A 20,280-nucleotide genomic window follows, 5' to 3' on the forward strand; every position below is an offset into this window, starting at 1 on the left:
TTATTACTCTGCTCCCTTAGTTCACATGCAAAGGTATGGCTTCGGGTGGATTTTCCACCAGGTATCAAATGTGACCAGCAGAACCAGGGTGGGCCTGCCCCACTTTTCCCCTGGCAGAACTACTGTCTGATGACACAAATTCTCAACAACAGCCTCAGAAAAGGGGCATAAGCAGAAGGGTGATGCAGGATGGGTGACTTGACCATGTGTGGTCATAAAACAAGTGCAGTCAAGCCAGGAAGGCTTCTGTCACCCAAAATGGTTATAATTACATCAGAAGAAGGCAGCGTAGTCTAGTAGTTATGTGCATAGAAACTGGAACCAGACAGCCTGAGTTTGTTGCTTGCCTCTGTTGCTTTTTAATTATGTGACTTTGGGTAAGTTACCTCCCATCTCTAAGTCTCGGTTGCCTTTATGCCCTTATCAATGGTGTAAAAGTAATAGATAGAAGTGCTTGGCGTGTCGTTAACAAGCTCCTACGGAGTTACAGTGTGCGTCATCCCTGCACCACCACCCGTACCATCCTGTCCCTGCTTTCCCCAGGAAAAGGCCCAAGGCCCAGGGACCTCTCATCACCATTTGTTCCCCATCACAAAGGTGCGGGGAGACACACTGTGGTCACTCCGAGGAAGAGAAGAGTCCCGTCTGGCCCCATCCCCTCTGCATGTGCCAGAGACCCCAGCCAAGAAGCCCTCGGCTCTGAGACAGCCGCTTGCAAAGGGCTCAACTGGTAGCACTTCCTACTCACCTTGAACAATTCTGATGCAACAGTCAAAGCACAAAGCCCCAGTTCGTCTCGATTTGTGTCATACCAGCCACCTCTAGTGCTGAGCTAGGGTTGAAGCCCACACCTGCACACACCCCTGAATCTCTCCTTCTATAGGTCCCCCCCTCCACTGCCCCAGAGGATACGTGCTGGATTCCTTATTGACCTTCACCCCATCTCCAGCCCATCAGAAACCCCTGCCCTGGGCTCCCTAGGTATGTCTCCAGGTCCCACTTTTCTCCATCTCTCCTGCTGCCCCCGTGGTCCAGCCCACTTCATCTCCTGCCCAAACCACTGCTGCTGTTCTCCCACATCTTCCTCGGCAACCACATCCCTTCTCCACATAGAACCATAAATTTCGTCATGCTGCCCCCGTTTAAAGCCCTTCAGCGGTGCCCCATGGCATTTAAAATGTGCCCATCTCCCCTCCATGGCCCTGAATGCCCATCGTGATGGGACCCTTGCCGCCCCTCCATCCTTTATCTCATGCCACCTCTGGGCCTAACCACATGGGCCTCCTTTCTGACCTTGGGACTTTGCACTGGGTTTGTCCTCTGTCTAAAATGTCCTCTGCATCTATGGAAGGCTGCCTTCTTGACATTCTGCAAGTTAAAGCTCACACATCACTTCTCAAAGGGGCCTGGCTGACCACCCTACCTCCTGAGCCCCATTATTAGGTCATCTCCAGTCTTATCACAAACTAAAATTCTTCCATGAGAGTATTCTTTTCACTTATTGTCTGTCTTCCTTTGCTGTATGAAGGCTCCTTGAGGATACATTGTTCATTGCTGTCACCTCAGCATCTCGAACAAGGCCTGACCCCATAGTAGTTGCTCAAGAAACATTGGTTGAGTGCGTGTATAAACACAGGTTTATTCAGTCCCTCAATCCTCCACCATTTGGCCCAGTGCCATCTACACAGTAGACCGATACTCAAGGCGTATCCCCCCACCTTGAGAAGTTCATATCTTAGATGTGTACCTGCATAACCACAATAAAAGTAACAGTAATAAGTGCCTAGATGCCAGATGAGTGGTACATGGGCCACCAGGTGTATTCAAATGAGGTAGAATCATTTCCCACTGAGGCCATCTGAGAGGGCTTCGAGGAGAAGACAGACTTGGAAGTGGGTGGGATTTGGAATTGGCAGAGATGAGACAGAAGTGAGGACTCTGAAGAAAGCAAAAGTCCAGGAGGAAGGCCGCCCCGAGATGGAAAAGCATGAAGCAAGTTGTGGCAGAGACGGGAAGAGGTAGGCAGGGCAGGCTCCGGAGGTCCATTAGGGCCCCCTGCCCACCCCTTTGAGCAGCTCAAGCACTTTGATCCACAGAGGCAAAAACCAGGCTCCCCCACAGTCCCCAGTGGTGAGCCTGCAAGCCTCACCTATCCTCAGTCTCCGAGTTTGATCTCATGTGCATAAACACACGTGTGTGTGTGTGAGCACACGTGTTCAGGGAGTGCACTCTAGGCTACTAGCTGTAAGAAGCGATCCAGTAGATTCAATTGTGCCAAATATTGGTACTCTATTTTTAACATCTTCCAAATATTTTAGCAAATAGTGTGTTGTCCTTATGGGTAAAAAACCTTCAGGGAAGTCACAAACAAGCTCAACTTTAATTGTATTCCTGATGTGTTAACTTGGGTCAATTCATCTATTTTCTTTTTTCAGCCTCTAAGTTTTTACTGACATGAGTTTTCAAAAACAAGCATCCATATTAGTGTGGGGGGCGAGGGTGGGGGACGAGGGAAGGACGGGGAGAAGGAACTCTGCTCTATTGGTAGTAAAGCTCCAGGTTCACCCTAGACGGTCGTTGCAAACAGCCTCGACCATCCTGGCTGGAGCTCGAATCTCCTGGAACCAGCAGACACCACACCAAGCTCCTCTTGTGTTTTTTTCTAGTATCCAAGACCTATTATGGACAGAAAGCTTCATAATGTAATAGAAGGCTTCTACTTTGTATGTGGTTTTCCTTCTAGCAATTGTATTTTCCATTAAATACCCAAAGGCTTAAAAGTAAATTTTTTTCCTACTCTGATATCTGTCAACAGGAAAGCTTGTGAGGTTGTTACATTTGGGCATTTGATTTTAGTTAAAATTGTCATATTTCCTTGTATAATTTCCCTCCTATTTTTCAAGCCTTTAGAGGTATCACAGACGGTGATTCAAATGCCCCACAGACTCACAGATTAAATGGAAATTATTAACATCCATAGTAAGCCACTGAGGACCATTCCAGGCCAAAGCTATGTTATTAAAATATTTTTATTTCTTAAAAAGTTCACCCTATGTGTGTGTGTGTGTGTGTACACCTCCCTACCTTTTTAATGTGTGACCATGTTCCTTTTATCAGTTGATCTTCATAAGAGAGCTGTACAGTAGACACGCAGGTGAGACAGGCCGCATTTCGGGGTGGCAGGGATTAGAAAGACCAGCAAGGAGGTCTGAAGGATGCCAGAAGTAACAGTGACCAAACTTCACTGTGTATCAGAATCACGCCCAGACTTTCTGTGTACCTTTTCCCTTAGCTCAGTCTATGTGAGAAAGACAGAGAGACAGAGAGAGAGAGAGAGAGTGAGAGAAGCTGTACATGTGATTATTCCATCAATTCCGTCTGCACCCGGAGAACCAGTAGCCTTCCTAGGCTTTGCCATGCCAGCAGCTGCCCCAGAATATCGTCATTGATTCTGAAACAAGACGGAAACCAGCTTTCTTTCCCATCCACTCACTGCCCCCAAAACAAACAATAAAAAAAGTAAAATAAAATAAACAGAAGAATTCCAAAAAGGTCAATGCTGCCAGAATTTGTTATGTAATAGATTTAAAAATCCTTCCCCAGGCTGTACCCACAACTTTGACCACACTTTGGAGGGCCTGGGCTGTTCCTGTTGACCCTGGTGCCCTGGCAGCAAGAGAGTGGAAGAATCATCCTTGCTTTTCTTCGTGCTAAAACTCAGACGCGAGCAGTAACAGGGGAGATGGGGGAAGAAAAATGGGAAGTGGATTCCTCAGTGCTAGCCCAGTGGGTTCTCAAAGTGTGGTCTCAGACCAGAAGCATTGGTGCCCTGGGAAGTTGTTAGGAGCTCAGATTCTCTAACAGAGACCTAAATTGGAAAGTCTGGGGGGTCATTCTGATGCACAGGAAAGCCTGGGGACCTAGGAGGCAGGCCACGGTCTTGTCACCAGCGGTGCGCTCACCAGCCATTCGGCGGTGACGGCTCAGCAGGCTCACAGAGCCAGTACCCGCTGCCCTCTCTGCCCCGCTTCCCGCGCCTCCCACCCTGCTGCCTGGCTCCTGCATGTGCACCGTGACTCTAGGCAAAGAGGGTCATCGTCGGGCAGGGTAGGATCCTCTGATCCCATTAAACTTCCCGGAAGACCAGCAATCAGTCCTGGCCTCAGGGGACCGTCTTTAACCTCCCTGGGTGCTCCTTTGCCCATCTGCCTGCCGGGAACTGGGTGAGAACCCCCTGAGGCGGTCATTGTCATCACAAGGACCAGTAGGGGTGACCGGGAGGACTGCCCCTGGCAGGGAGCAGTGCTGACAACAGCAGATAGTGGAGAGGCCACAGCATGGCAGTCACTGGACAGCAGGCCGAGGAGCTGGAAGGCCCCAGTGGACATGGGGGCCTGGCGTGTGCACAGCGCCTGAGGGCTTGCGCGCGTGACGCTTCTGCACCAGCAGGTCTGGGGAGGGGGCCGGGATTCTGCATTTCCAGCAAGTCTCCAGATGACACCCAAGCTGCTGACACCCACCCTGTGAGCAGCAAGGCGATGGATGGTTGCGAACAAGGGCAGAGAAGTCGTACCAGTAAATTCTCCACTCTGCCCTCCAGTTTGCCCAGTGTACACAGCCCAGTCCCTGAAGGCAACCCAAAGCAGAGGGCTTCCCCCAGCCCGCGGAGGCCTCCTCCAGCTGGCGTGTGGAGGGCTCAAGCCAAGCAAAAGGCATCGGAAGCAAGAACGACGCCCCCGGGTGCTGTTGGCCAGGGCTCCCCATCCCTGCCCACGCCGTGCCCACCTCCCACAGAAAGGCACCCTCCAGAGTACGCCGTGCTCTGAAAACGGCACCCAGAGCCCCCAGAGCACAGGTCACCTTTGTGCAGTCAGAAGCATTCCTGTTGTTCCTCCCTCTCTCCCTCTTTCTCTCTCTCTCACTTTCTCTTTCTTTCTGCAGCAACAATCCTGTGACCATGATCACTGGGGGCCTTTGAAAGCAATGGCCAAGACAGGTATCTTTGCCCAGAGAACTAAAGGGCGTGAAAACTGCAGGGTCTGTTAACAAAAGATGCGGAAAGTGTACAGTATGTCAGTTCAGAAGAGATTTTCTGCCGCGTGAGAACCGTGATCCGTGATCCCTTCGATGTCTCCATTTAAATTTTCTTTGTCTCACCTCAGCCAGAAGACATTGGACAAGCGCCAATAGTAAACGCCCCAGAAGGTGGAAAGGTCGACTTGGAAGCCTTCAGCCATTTTACAAAAATCATCACACCAGCAATTACCAGAGTGGTGGATTTTGCCAAAAAGTTGCCTATGTTTTGTGAGGTGAGGAGATTGCTTTTCCTTCTTCATTCTTTCTCATTATAGTTTCCTCGATATCCAGGAATACTGACTATGACGTGTAATTTAATACTAATTAGTCGGGGCTTAGTCATACGAAAGCCATGGCAGTACAGAACGGCAATGCACTGTTTCGTGCGCCTCCCCACCTTCTGTGTTGGGTCGTCATCCATTAGCTTGTCCACATGAGGTCGACAAAGAGCCTCTCGACCTGCCTGGCTCCAGGCGCAGGAAAACATGACAGCCATCGCTCCATCAGTCAGCACCTGTGATGTCCCGGTTGCCACGCCCAGGTTCGCCACATTAAGTCCAGTCCTGCTAACAGATCAGCAGGATGGCTCTAATTAACCCCATTTCACAGATGGGGAAAATTAAGATCGAAGAGATGAATTTCACCCACTCAAGGTGAGGCCTGGTTCTTTTGAGTCTCCATCTGTATTATTTCCACTACATATCCCAGCAAGATGGCTGTGTGGTTTCTTCATCCTCAAGGACAGGTGAAATGACCCTCACAGAGCAAGGATCTTAAAATCTCCTTAAGTCTTCCCTCTTAGAAGCTCACCCTTTCTTGCCCCACCTTCAGGGCACACTGAAGAGCTCACCCACCAGAGCTCATAGACTTTCCTTGGGACACTTCATCCCAACTGTAGCCATCCTACCATGTGGGAGCTGAGGGCACGGGCTCCGCAGGGGCGAGCGTCCTTGATTAGTTATCAGATGTCTTCAAACCTTGGTTATCTCATCTTTAAAAGAGGAGTCAGAGTAAGATCTACCTCTTAGAACTATTAGGAGGCTTCAATGGGATAATTTATGGGTAGTGCCTGGGTCATAAATGTTCCATAAATTTCAGCTGTGAATTCTGCTGTTCTTTCATCTATTACATTACCATTCTGTCTCTAATCTTTTTTTTTAATCAAATGGGGTTGATGATGTTTTCCGGAGAATCTTCCCCTTCGAAAAACCCCACCGAGGGCCAATCTGTTGCTCTTCAGACCTCCAAGAGGTCCCAGAAAGACAGCAAACAGAGAGGGCCACGTCCGGCCCCGGGCCCCTTATGGAAGCTACCTGAGTGCCAGGGAACCTAGTATCCCCCAGAAGGAGGCTTAGTGTCCTCACCTGGAATGACCCCATCCCACCGTGGCCTCCAGTTCACGTGCGTCTGAGTTTGCAGTCAAGGGAGCCCGCTAGGATCCTGAGAGACCTCAGACCCTGATAGGGACCCTTCTCGTGGCCATTTCTGAGCCTGCACAGAAGCCACACCCGGAAGGACAGAGCACTGGGCTTCGGGACGCAGGGATCCATCTGGTCGTAGACCTCGCTGAGACAGAGCGTATGCCTCCTGGTCACCCCCGGCCGCAGGGTGCTGGGGGCCAGGCGCCACGCGGGCCGCCAGCAGCCGCATGGTGGGGACCACTCGTACCCACCCCCAGGGAGCCGGCGAGCCCTGGACGAGGAACTGTGACTTCTATCTGTATTTGGTGTGCTTTTCCATGCCTCCGACCATTTTTTTAAATTAACGTCTATTAAAGTTTTGGAGGCTGTTACAGAAATCATACGTATTCATTGGAGACCGACACAGCACAATAAAGGCAACGATTCATGGTAACACCACCAGGTGCTAAACTGCTGACATTTTGGAGCGTAGTTCCTTTTCTCAAATCTGTGTGTGTATACACACGTACATATATACACACACATACATATATGGAATATATTAATATAGTTTGTACCATAATGAACGTTCTACTTAGGAAACTACCTTTTCAAACTTTTTACTAAAGAGTAAGGGGCACATATCATAAAGGTGCAGGTCAATGAATTGTCACAGACCCAACACATCCGCGTAACCAGCACCAAGATAAAGAAACGGATCACTGCCAGCACCCTGGTGTCTAATGCCTTAACTTTCTACCCTCAGCTGTAGAACATAACATTTAAGTATTCTCTCATGAAATAATATTGCTTAACTCTACAGTTAATTACTTTTTAAATTGTTATACAATTTTTAAAGGTTACTTTCCATTTAGTTATTACAAAATATGGCTCTATTCCCCGTGTTGTACAAGACACCCTTGAGCCATCTTATACTCAATAGGTTGTATCCCCCCTCCCCTCCCCCCTACTGGTAACCACGAGACAAAATAATATTTAATGACCACATAGTATGCTAAGGAATAGCTCTCCCATAACTTAGGTTATCTGCTGTTACAGGATCTTTAGCTCACATCCAGTTTTTCACTAATATAAATATTCTGCAGCGAGCATCCTGGTACCTATGCCCAGTTCACAAAGCTGCCTATTTCCTAAGGGCAAATCCTAGAAGTGGAATTTAAGGACCTTGGCTACACCTTTTAGGGCTCTCGATACGTGTTGCCAAGTTGCCCTCTAGAAAGTGTGTACCCTCTCGCGGCTGTGCCGTGGACACCGGCTTCCTCTGATTCCAGGTACCATCTTTCATTCCTGTGCACTGGGTTGAGTTTGTTTCCCTGGACCTCTCTTGGTCCTCTCTCTCCGGGCTGTTTCCTCTTTTCTCAGTCCCTGGTGTCTGGAAAGAACTCCGTTGAGTATGCTAGCTCTACAACTTGAGCTAGCCTGTCAGTCCTGTGTTTCCCTTTGAATACCCACCAGAAAATGTTTTTCAGAAAATGTAAAGCTCGTGGAAACCGGCCTCTGAGAGATATGTCAGTTAAAGAAAGAAAAGAAGCCTTCGCCACCACCAGCCACAAACACGCCGTGCACTTATGTCCTTGGCAAGGCTGAGGGCTCAGCACGCAACTTTTCAAGCATGAGTTGCGGCGAGCTTCTCCCTTCAAGTTTCCCTTAGGAATTTACGTCTGCTTCAAAGTCATGATTTCATCTCTCTTTCAACCCTGATATTTTGTAGTCTCCAAACTGAAAAAAAATGTGGGCGGGCAGCTCCTCTGACAGCAGAGATGCGTACGTTTCTGGTGTTTGTGGCCTCCTGAGGGCCTTTACCCTTTGACACCCTCTTTGGAACGCCAAAGAGGGAAATGAACTGTGGAGGCCCTGAGCTACCTGTGGAGTGGGCTGGAGACCCCAGGTGGCCTCGGGGACCAGGAGTTTCGTGCCAGAGGCAATCTGACGCATCTGCTGTTCAAACCGCACTCGCAATAGTTTTCTGCTAAGATCTATGCCAGCCTGCCAACCGAGGGCTTCGAAAGATCTGACGTCACTGCGGGCAGAGCTGCCAAAGCGCACCTAAGAATCACTTGTTAGAGTGCAGGGCACTGGCGTCCCTGCCAATCCACCCGAGTGACGCTCTCCCAGGAGCCTCTCTGCCTGGCAGGCCCTTTCTGGAGCGTTCTCGCAATGGAAGTCTTTTGGCAGGTGACTAAGAGGTTGTTTGCCCACGTGCGGAAACAGGCCTCAGCAGGATCCTGCAAACCCCTCTTAAAGGAAAAGGCATCTGGCCTAGTTTTTAAACCGTTGGTGATCCTTGACAAATCCTTATTCTGCTTGTATTGAAATTTTAACTCTTAGCTGCATACTGTGTGACAGCTTAAAAAAAAGAAAACAATGGTTTTATCTGATGAGTCATTTCTCTTTGCTACTCTATGTCCGTGGTTCTCAAGAGTGGGGTCCCTGAACCAGGTGCGTGGGCATCACCTGGGAACTCGGAGAATGCAGACACCGAGACGGCAGGGCCAGCAGTGTGAGTTTAACAAGCCCTCGGTGACGGTGATGGGGCTGCAGACAGGACCGCTGCCCTCGGCAGTTAAGCCAGTGTCCACACACTTGAGCCAACTTTCCACTTGCCTGTGGAGGATCTAGCTAAGCTCTGGTCTCCTGTTTCCTACCAGGCCCCAGGGCCAGGAATCCAAGGATGTAACTGAGGAGTACAAATTAGAGCCTAATTAAAAGCAAATTGCAGTCTTTTTTTTTTTTAACGAGTAGAAGGAGAGAATTCACATGAATGGATTCCAGAACCAAATACAAAATGCCTTTTATGCTATAGAGAAAGCAAAGCAATTAAACAGTAGGGTGGGTAGGTTGAGTTAGTAAAAAATATGAAACATCCCGTATTTTAAAGGTAATTCAGTAGTATTACTTTCAGTCTGACATAATATCCTAAATTGAACTAGTCAAGTGTTGCCAAGAGTATTTCCCAAAAGAGAACTGGTACCTGCTTTAATGAAGAGATAGGAATTGCGTGTCATTACACATTCGTCGTTTACGGAAACGCACACCCAAAGCCCTTCGAAGAGCGAGCTCTCCCCTTCTCTTGGCCTTGGATTCTGACAGAGCTGGCTTCCACCCCTCGCCTCACCCACAAACACTCATGGGACTCCCTAGCATGTCGCTCGATCTCTCAGTGCCTGAATTTCCACACCTGTCAGTAAAACTGGGATTAGAATATTTACCTCGCTGCATTGCTGCGAACATTAAACAAGGTGATGCATGTAAACCTTAGCACGATGCCCAATTCGTCAAAAACCCCCATTAACTAAGTCTTTCAAACTACTTTGATGACGGCACTTAAACATTCTCCCCCTCCAGAAAATCAAACTCTCATTTTGTATTATTTCTCTTCGCAAAGTTTTTTTTTTTTAAGTTTATTATTGATGTTGTTATCACATTATCACAAACTCTAATTACCAGGGCAACCAAATGAGCTTAAAATGAGATTAGGACGCTGGCGGAAAGATCCAGCATGTGGAGTGATTCTGGTGCCCGAGGTGCTGAGGAGAACGTAACGACCTAGGAGCCAGGAGGTCTGGATTCTGGTCTCACCTCTGGCTCACTAGGTGACTGAGCAAAGCTGGGACATCTCTCGGTCTTGTGGGTGACATGCATCTGTAAGCGACCTCCTCGTTCTTGGCCTTTTAAGAGATTCAGGGAGCAAACTTGCTTCAAAAAACGGAGCAGGGCAGTTGCCAGCTGAACGGTGGAGTCAGCTGTTGACTGTTAGAGCTACCAGACCAAAATGGGGGTGCATTTAGGCAGGTCTCCGTTGGTGGTGTAACAGACACCCCCGTGACTAGCACAGTTTCACATGTGACTGGAATATAATGCAAACCACCAAGATTAAAGTTGGTGAAGATTACGAGCAGTCTGGAGTATGAAAAATGGTTGTGGATGTCTGCAGCCGAGCAGGAAGGGAAGGCCACGGGCTCACAGAGGGCAGGACGGGTGCTGCTTGCGGGGGACCGTCCCCGTGGCCCTGGAGGCCCCGTGCGCGCTTCCTAACTGGCAGCTGCTCCTTGCTGACGTGCCCTGGTTCTTTTCAGCTGCCATGCGAAGACCAGATAATCCTCCTCAAAGGCTGCTGCATGGAGATCATGTCCCTTCGCGCTGCTGTGCGCTACGATCCAGAAAGTGAGACTTTAACCTTGAACGGGGAGATGGCGGTGACTCGGGGCCAGCTCAAAAACGGGGGTCTCGGGGTGGTGTCCGATGCCATCTTCGACCTGGGCATGTCGCTGTCTTCTTTCAACCTGGATGACACTGAAGTCGCGCTCCTTCAGGCCGTCCTGCTGATGTCTTCAGGTGAGTGAGCCCAGACTGGGCATCCAGAGAGCTCGCGCTTGTCTGGTGTGCATTCAGATCACTTGATGAGTTTCCGGTCCCCCGGTAGCTTCAGAATCACGTCTCGCTCCCCTCCAGCAAGCGAGCGGGCGGGGGTTAGCCGACGGCCTGGGACCTGAAGGTGGGTGTCGGGCTCCTGATGCTTTCTGCAGTCTCCCTGTGTAGTGGGGAGGGAAAAGAGGAGCCGTGCTAAAGACTCGATGAAACGGTCCGCCTTCCATAGACGCTGCCCGGCCTGCCTGGGGCGGTTGGCCAACCTGCCCCCTTCTGGTTTTGTGTGTCCTGGACTCCGCACAGGATGCTGGGGTCACTCACACCCTTAGCCTGGGTGGTGGGCAGGCTCTGGCATGGCCTTCCCTTTTCCTCCTCTTCTGATGTTCACCCCCTCCTGCTGAGTGTGTGAGAACCCATGACCTACTCCACTTAGAATCTGGGGAAGTCAGTGTCACCCACGTGACTGCGTGACATTGTATTATACGCGAGTCCCTCTTGGGAGCAGATGTGCTCTGACAACTCTCCTTGCTCAGGTGACAGGGAGCTGCTTGTGGCCCCCGGAAGCCGAGGGCAGTCTCCAGTCGACAGCCAGGGAGAAGCCAGGGCCCTCGGCCCATCAGTAGAATTATCCTTAAAGAGATAAAATGTGTAACTCATCTAAGGCCTCCCTGTGTGACCGCGAGGGAAGCTGCTAGGGTCTCTGGCCTTCAGCGTCCTTTAAAATAAAGAAACTGCACAAAGTAAGTGCAGAGCAACAGCATGTTGATTTTCTGTCTGGATCAAAAGTTACAGGATCCTGTGGGGAATTCATCTGGCACATGCAAAGAGAGAGAGGAGACGGGGAACAGAAGGGAGATTCAGCAGAGCCTCAGAGCAGCAGCAGTAAATAGGAAGGAACACACGAAATTAAAATGCACAAATTGCAATTTGAGCTGGATAGCGGATTTCAAAAGCCAGCATATTTTGTGTAAACTCAGAAGGGTGCATTGAGACAATAGCCCTGATTCTTCCTTTCAGATTAAGCAGAACCCTACTTAGAGTTTTACTAATACAGATATTTCAATAACTAGACACGTGAAGCATGAATGTATCTGATCAGAGCCACAACCTGAGAAGTGGGCAGGGGGATGGTAGGGCTCCCTGAAGCTGTATGAGGAACTCATTCAGGTTTATACAGTTCTTTTTTTTTAATTTTTATTGAGGTGTAATTGTCATATAACATTGCATTAGTTTCAGGTGTACAAGATAATGATTGGATATTTGTATATCCATCCCCATATATAGTTGCACATTTTTTTCTTGCGATGAGGACTTCTACACTCTGAGCAACTTGCAAATATGCAATTACAGTATTATTAGCTATAGTCACCTGTACATTACATCCCTATGACTTATTTATTTTATAACTGGAAGTTTGTACCTTTTGACCCCCTTCACCCATCTCACCCACCCACCCCCGTCCTCTGGTACCCACCAATCTGCTGTGTCTGTGAGCTTGCTGGGGTTTTGTTTGTTTTTTAGATTCCACAAATAAGTGTGATCATACGGTATTTGTCTTTCTCTGACTTATTTCACTTAGCATAATACCCTCAAGATCCATCCATATTGTTGCAAATAGCAAGATTCCATTCTTTATGACTAAATAGTATTCCAGGGTGGGCTGTGTGTGTGTGTGTGTGTGTGTGTGTGTGTGTGTGAGAATCACGTCTTCTTTATCCATTCATCCATCAATGGACACTTAGGTTGTTTCCACACTTTAGCTATTGTAATAATGCTTCAGAGAACATGGGGGGTGCAGATATGTCTTTGATGACTTAGTGATTTTGTTTTCTTCAGATAAATACCCAGAAGTGGGATTGTTGGGTCATATGGTAGCTCTATTTTAATTTTTTGAGGAACCTCCATACTGTTTTCCACAGTGGTCGTACCAACTTACATTCCCCAAAATAGTGCATAAGCGTTCCCTTGTTATTTTTCTTTTTGATGATAGCCGTTCTGACAGGTATGAGGTGATATCTAATTGTGGTTTTGATTTGCATTTTTCCTTGATGATTAGTGATGCTGGGCATCTTTTCATGTCCCTGTAGGCCACTGGTATGTCTTCTTTGGAAAAATGTCTATTCAGATCCTCTGCCCATGTTTCAAGTGGATTGGTTGGCTTTTTGCTATTGAGTTGTATGAGTTTTTTATATATTTTGGATATTAACCCCTTATCAGATATATGATTTGAAAATATCTTCTCCCATTCAGTAAGTTGCCTTTTCATTTTGTTGATGGTTTCCTCTGCTGTGCAGAAGATTTTTAGTTTTACATAGTTCTCCTTGCTTATTTTTGCTTTTGGAGTCAAATCCAAAAAATCGTTACCAAGACCTAGGCCAGGTAGCTTACCACCTATGTTTTTCTAGGAGTTTATGGTTTCAGGTCTTATATTCAAGTCTTTAATCCATTTTGAGCTAATTTTTGTATATGATATGAGACAGGGGTCCAGTCTCATACTTTTGCATGTGGCTATCCAGTTTTCCCAACACCATTTATTGAAGAGACTGTCCTCTTTCCCTGTTGTATATTCTTGGCTCCTTTGTCGTGAACTAATTGACCACATATGCATGGGTTTATTTCTAGGCCTTCTATTCTGTTCCATTGATCTATGTGTCCGTTTTTATGCTAATACCATACTGTTTTGATTACTATAATTTTGTAATATTATTGTAAATCAGAGAGTGTGACACCTCCAGCTCCGTCTTCCTTTCTCAAGATTGCTTTGGCTATTCGGGGTCTTTTATGTCTCCATACAAATTCTGGCGTTGTTTAATCTATTTCTGTGAAAAATGCCATTGAATTTTGATAGGGATTGCATTGAATCTGCAGATTGCTTTGAGTAGCATAGACATTTTAACAATATTAATTCTTCCAATCCATGAGCATGGGATATTATTCCACTTTTTGTGTCTTCTTCAATTTCTTTCATCCATGTCTTATAGTTTTCAGTGTATAGGTCTTTTACCTCCTTGGTTGAATTTATTCCTAGGTATTTTATTCTTTTTGATGCAGTTGGGAATGTTATCTGCAAATAGTGGCAGTTTTACTTTTTCCTTTCCAATTTGGATGTCTTTTATTTCTTTTTCTTGCCTAATTGCTGTGGATAGGACTGGTAATCCTATGCTGAATAAAAGTGGCAAGAGTGGGCATCCTTGTCTTGTCCTCTATCTTAGAAGAAAAGTTTTCAGCTTTTCATCATGTAGTATGATGTTAGCTGTGGGCTTGTCATATATGACCTTTACTATGTTGAGGTACAGTCCCTCTGTACCCACTTTTGCAACCCAATCGCTTGCAGCCTAGATATTCCCCCATCATCCAGCCTTCTTTTGACATCCTTCTATCATTTTTTTGAAACTGCCTTGATTCCTCTCCTACACCAGTGGTCCTCCCAAGACTTGGGGAGGTTTCCTGGGCTGTACATGGTCATGGTCTCCTCTAGCTCCAGCTTCCCACTGTGACTCTTCTCTGCACAGGGTGACCCTAGCGTCGCTCACGTCCCCTTTTCTTTTCATTTTAATTTCCCAAGACACCACCAACCCAGGGCTGCTACGGTAGCAACCAAAGGTATAAGGGACGGGAAGGTAAACAACTAAAATTTGATATCGTGCTGCTTTGTCTTCACCAGCGTTTCTTCCCATCGGACATTCCTCCTCTGGCATCCAGGCCTCCTGAGATCTTCGCAATCTCTTTTCACACCTCTCTCTTCTCTGCATTTCCATGCTTGTCAAAACCCTTCCTTATTATGCAGAGTATTTCAGCTCTCTAGGCAAGGCTCCTCTTTCTGTAGCCTAGGAGGGAGGCATCCCCCTTCACACCCAAGGAGGTGATTTGTCTAAACTAGAGACATTTATCTGAACAAAGCATTGACTCGCTTCATGTAAGTTATGCCACTCCCTGGTATCTTGGTCCCTGATGCCCCAGAGTTCCTATAGCCTCCATGCCCATTCCTAGGAGTTGAAAGTCCCCAGATCAGCCCACTTCACATGAAAGGGCTTGAACTGGACCAGGCAAGCCTTCTCATTTCTGCCTCCAAATTAACCTCCATCTTCTTTCTTCCCCTCAGACCGCCCAGGGCTTGCCTGTGTTGAGAGAATAGAAAAATACCAAGATAGTTTCCTGCTGGCCTTTGAACACTATATCAATTACCGGAAACACCACGTGACTCACTTTTGGCCAAAACTCCTGATGAAGGTGACAGATCTGCGGATGATTGGAGCCTGCCATGCCAGCCGCTTCCTGCACATGAAGGTGGAATGCCCCACGGAACTCTTTCCCCCATTGTTCTTGGAAGTGTTTGAGGATTAGACTGACTCATTCTCATAATTCCAACAGCACTGCTGGGTGTCATTTCATTCCATTGCCTAGCTCTTTTTTGTTTGTTCCTTTATTTCTCTGTGTTGGGAGGGATTGTTTGGGGGAAAGGGGAGGTAGTCCTTGGCCTAGACATGGATGAAATTGCCCCTTGAATGCGGGTACTTGTAACTACTGCATTTTGTTCTCCAGTCCTTTGATGTGAATGCTTTGGAGGTTTTACAGTTGTGGAGGTGGCAGGGGACAATCATTAATTCACCAGCACCAAGCCATCACCAGCTTCCATCTGTCCCAGTCAGAGACTGGAGCGAGCAGAATGGTGCGGCAGAAGACTAAAGAAGACTTAAAACCAAGACAATATCGTCATCTTGAACCTATCCTGATTTTTGCAGCACTCAGATTAGCACGTTGCAGACCACCTTTGGTTAGATGTGGCTTTCAGCTTACTAGGGAAAGGTCTGAACAAATTTTTACCTATTCAAGAGCATGCTGTTTTCAGCACTCTTTATTCTCTCTTAGCAGCCTAACCTGGAATGTATAGGAATATTTGTTTCCCAACAATTAGCTGTCCTTTCACTATAATTGTTACAATCCTATGATTTAGTTCGAGTTATACAAGGGCATGACTCAAAGATGTGCAGGTGTTTGACTGATTGAGGCCAACTAGGAAAATAATTTCTTGCAGTAAGCCCAAAGAAATTCGAAGTCTTCACGAATGTCAGTGACTCAGCAGTTTCCAAAAATTCACCTAGTGTTACCTCATAGTAAGAAGGCTTCTCACAGTTTAGGTTCAGAGAAAATTCCCACAAATATCAAACCTATTTTACGGTGTTGTCACTGTTCGGTGACATCTGACCCCTCGCCTCCCAAACTCCTGAGGTTATTCGGCCTGATTGCATCTCTGCTGAGCCGACAACACACCTCCCTATGGATCAACCCTTCTGGCCAAGGAGCAATAACAAGCTGAAATCTGAGTCTTGTTCTGGAGGGATGCCGGGGAGAGATGAGTGCAGTTGCGTTCTAAGTTGAAGGACATGCAGCGCTCTTAGAGCCTCCTCTCATCCCGATGCTCTGAGGTTGCTTCCTTCTGGTCTTAGATCCTCAGGCTCTTTGCTTTACTTACAAATGTGTCCTAGGCCCCTTTTCCCTCTGACTCTGAGGCTTGGCTCTCACCAAACAAAGCCTGATGCAGCCACTGACCCTCTCTGTCCCTCTGATAGCCTTGCCCTGGAAGACACTCAGCAGGAAACACCTGTAGACCATACACACGAACCCTCACTCACCCTCCCTGCCCAACCAGCCTCCCCAGTGACAAACGCTGGAGTAGGGTGTGCCCAGACGGCAAATGGTGCCCCTGGTCACTTCAATGTCAGAAGACGGGCAAAGGATATACCCATGCAATCGAATGTATCTCATTCTTCACTGGCATGGTAGACAGAAACTATTCCTCTGCCTGCCTTGTACTGCCTTATCCTGGAAGTATTTGGGAAAATAAGCCATATCAGTGAAACTTGCCTAAAAACCACATGGATTCCTTCTTTTTTAACTAGCCCAGAAGCCAGGGTGCCTGAGTTCTAGTGTGTGCTGTCAAGTGGTAGATGTGTGACCGTGAGTCCTGGTTTTCTCACCTGATGAATAGGTAGGTCATGAACTCTAAAATCCTTCCCATCCTTAAGACTGTACTAGTTTGGGGGATGGGAGAAGGAGGGATCAGGTTCTTTTGATGGTTTCTTTCACATTCAAATTTCTAACTTTATTAGACAGAAATTGTGGCCCTCTTAACAGTTAAGGAAAGTATATGTGGTGTTGATTCAAAATAGGAATTTGACATACTTCTCATCAGTTATTTAGAGAAAGGCATGATGGCTTTGGGAAAGGAAGAACAGCATTAAAAATCCCAAGTGTGACCAGAAATAATCTGGGAGGAAAATGATTTGTTTAAAGTGCTAAAGCAATTATACTGGCTTCTGGGGAGGAAAGAAAACAAGAACAGCACTATGGAACTTGCTAACCAGAGAAAGGAAATAGGTGGAGAGGTTGAAATTATGAACATGAAGTTCACGGGCAGACTACTGGCTTTGACTTATCTACAGCGTTTTGGTTCTGTTTTCTTAGGCAGCCTCTAGCCAGTCTCCTCAAGCCCTCATGTTAACCTCTCAGCTCCCTCCATTGACTCTCCTTGGAGAACTACTCTTTGAAACATAAGCGTTTCATCACCTTCTCTGCTCTGGGGCAACTCTGAGAAGCTTTTCAGGGTGGGGCAGGTTTTCCCTCCGAAGGGAAGGAGAGAAAAGCAAGCAGGGGGATCCTGGAGGTTCTCCTCGGTCAGCAGAGCTCCCCAGGAAAGTCCCCTCAGTTTGTTTGACAGAGATTCCCCAGTGCGTCAGACACCCCCAGATTCAGTGTAGCTAACAGAGCCTGATCTACAGCTGCACTGCAGTACTTTAGGGATTAACAGGATTGGCCACTGGCCCAGCAGTTTGGTAGATCTACAGCCACCCAACCAGCCCCAAGTAAGTATGTGTGACCCTTGGCTCCCTACACGATTGCCTTAAGCAGGCAAACCCCTGATCTAAACATCTTGTCGACGGCTGACTACTTTATACTGAGTAGGACAAGCCTTCAGGTATTTCAGGTTGAAAGGAAAGGCCATAAGGACTGAAAGCACAACCCCAGTGGTCAAGGTGACTCATTCCTTCTGTAACTGATTGAGGTACTTAGTGCACCTCAAGACTCCATCCTATAAAACTCGATTAGGAGGGATCTGCTCTGGATTATTTTAAACATTTTTTCTTATGTTGTCCAGACTTTCAAATCAAATGTGGACTGACTGAAACCCTTCCCAGCGGGGAGACATCCCAGTAGAGGAGAACACACCGTACAACTGGGATTCCTATTTATAAATCACTTAAATTTGGGGTGTCCGGTGTGTGTGTGTATGTGTGTGTATGTATGTGTGTGTGTGTGTGTGTGTGACCCTCAAGTGTACTTTGCTCTTCAATTAGACGTGAAGCATTTCTAGAAATAGTGACAAAAGTTAAGATCTTTTCTTCTTTACGATTCTGCTCAAAACACCACATGCCGCCTCCGAGCTTCTGCTAGTCACATGAGCCTCGGTCCTCAATGGCACACTTTGCCGTGTTGCTGCCTCAGCCCTGTGATGCCTCTCACCTGCGCCCCGAGAGACGCCTCTTCCACCTGCAGCGCGGTCATCGGACCGCCCAGCCCGGCTCCACCCCCGCGTCGCCTCTGAGTGAACAGGGGTGCAGGCTTGGTTCCTCCTCAGCCCTAAACCCCCTCAGACCCAGCCTCCATGAACTGCGGATGCCCTCAAAGCATGTCACTGTCCGTGATACATTTTTATTCTATGGACCTCTAACCCATTCGTGTCATGTTGACCTTTTGCTGCATGAGTCATAAAATATGAAACTGGTCTCATGGTTTTTGAAACGTAGCCAGCATTTGTAAGGCTAAACCTTTTTCGTAAACTGAATTGAAGTGAATAACCAGGCCACAGTTCCTCTTCAAAAGGAGAACGCTTATAGACATTTGAATCTCGTTGTCCTTTCCAATGGCTACGGCATCAAGGTTCTAAAATAAGCTCGTAATTTTTCCTGTTATTTTAATAATATGGAGATATTAGCATAGTGTTTCTTTTGATAGGGACAGACTATAATCCATATTTAAATTTTATAGAGAAGAAATTTTATTGTACTGTGATGTAGATATTTATTATCCAGGTAAGGATTTGCCCGGTGTGTATTTTTTACAATTGAAACATTTTACTTTAATCTTTAAAAGAAAAATAAAAACTTTAAACACACACACACACACACACACACACACACACACACACAGACTAAGGGAAAAAAAGGTTTGGCCTTATCACAGAAGTTTTACTGTGCTGTACAAATGTTTGCAAATGCAAAAAGTGTGCATTTCTAGTGTGTTTCTACATTCATTAATGCCGCCTTCAAGAGCAATATCGTGCAGATACAATGCTGTTTGTGGCTTTCTGTTGCACAGTTAAAGCTGACCCACCTTATGCACAAGACAATCAGATTTAACTCTGTCCTCCTCAGGATGCAGATGATACCCATGTACGTTGCGGAGCACAATGCAAGACAAAGGAAGACACTTTGATTACATGTGTATTGCTGACATAGAAGATGTCAGGGCATGCATGAGTTGACATTATGCCACCCCTTTCTTTTAGCTCTTCCTAATTGGCATTTTTCACCTGATTATAGAGCCAAATTAGTTATGAAGCCTTTCTTCAGAGAAAACACCTTTTATCCCCCATCATGTTTTCATGTCCTGAGAATCAGAAAAATTCAACAGAATAGGAAAAGATTTACAGTCATCGGAAGATTTGTTTTGCAAACGGTGTTAAGTGATATTGCTAGATCGGTAATATTTTTTTCAGCCTAAAACTCTATTGAAATCTGTGATCAAAATGTTTTAAACTATCCAAAATGAAAATTTGTATATTTGGGAAAAATGGATTTTTACATAGCTTTTGTATGCAGATATTAAATTGTAATTATGACTATAGCGGGCGTAGATAAACTCATAAGCTACAATTCTAAAAAAGAAAAAAAAGAAAAAGCTTATAACGGATATGATTTCCTGTCTCTTTCTTTAAATATTATTATTTCCTACATAAGCACAGGGTTGCCTACTCTTCTCATCTCGCTGCTTCCAAAGGAAGGAAAACAGGGATGTAAGGGCATTTGTTTCATAAACATCCACTAGAATTAGCAAATATTCTTGGGAGGAGGGCATGGGGGGATGGAGGGAAGTAAAAGGCTAATGGGAGATATCCTCTTTGGAAGGGGCCACAGAAATGGGGTGAGGAGGGAAGAGTGAAGTTTTTGCACCTGAAGGAGTACATTCATCATTTTATCTCAAAATGTTCTAGAATATTATTAATGGAATTATACTACCATCAGCTATCAATATACGTCTCAATCCCCAATCCTCTGAACACATGTGAGTTAGGACTCTTGCTGTGATTGAGTGTCAAAAAAAAGCGCCTAATGGGAATATATTGTCCCTAATATCT

General features: G+C 46.5%; 1 protein-coding gene across 7 annotated transcripts in view; it reads left to right on the forward strand.

Annotated features, from left to right (window-relative positions):
• Positions 1 to 19,835, forward strand: part of THRB (thyroid hormone receptor beta) — a 392,041-nt gene extending 372,206 nt beyond the window's left edge. For all 7 annotated transcript variants that reach the window (XM_060149528.1, XM_060149532.1, XM_060149527.1 and 4 more), the window contains 3 exons: positions 5,163 to 5,309; positions 10,574 to 10,832; positions 14,968 to 19,835. In XM_060149528.1, coding sequence (XP_060005511.1) covers positions 5,163 to 5,309; positions 10,574 to 10,832; positions 14,968 to 15,209 — 648 coding nt within the window. In that variant the 3' untranslated portion in view covers positions 15,210 to 19,835. The remainder of the gene's footprint in view (positions 1 to 5,162; positions 5,310 to 10,573; positions 10,833 to 14,967) is intronic.
• The last annotated feature ends 445 nt before the right edge of the window (positions 19,836 to 20,280 follow it).

The sequence above is a fragment of the Lagenorhynchus albirostris genome, chromosome 5, assembly GCF_949774975.1.
Source record: "Lagenorhynchus albirostris chromosome 5, mLagAlb1.1, whole genome shotgun sequence".
Lineage (NCBI taxonomy): Eukaryota > Metazoa > Chordata > Mammalia > Artiodactyla > Delphinidae > Lagenorhynchus > Lagenorhynchus albirostris.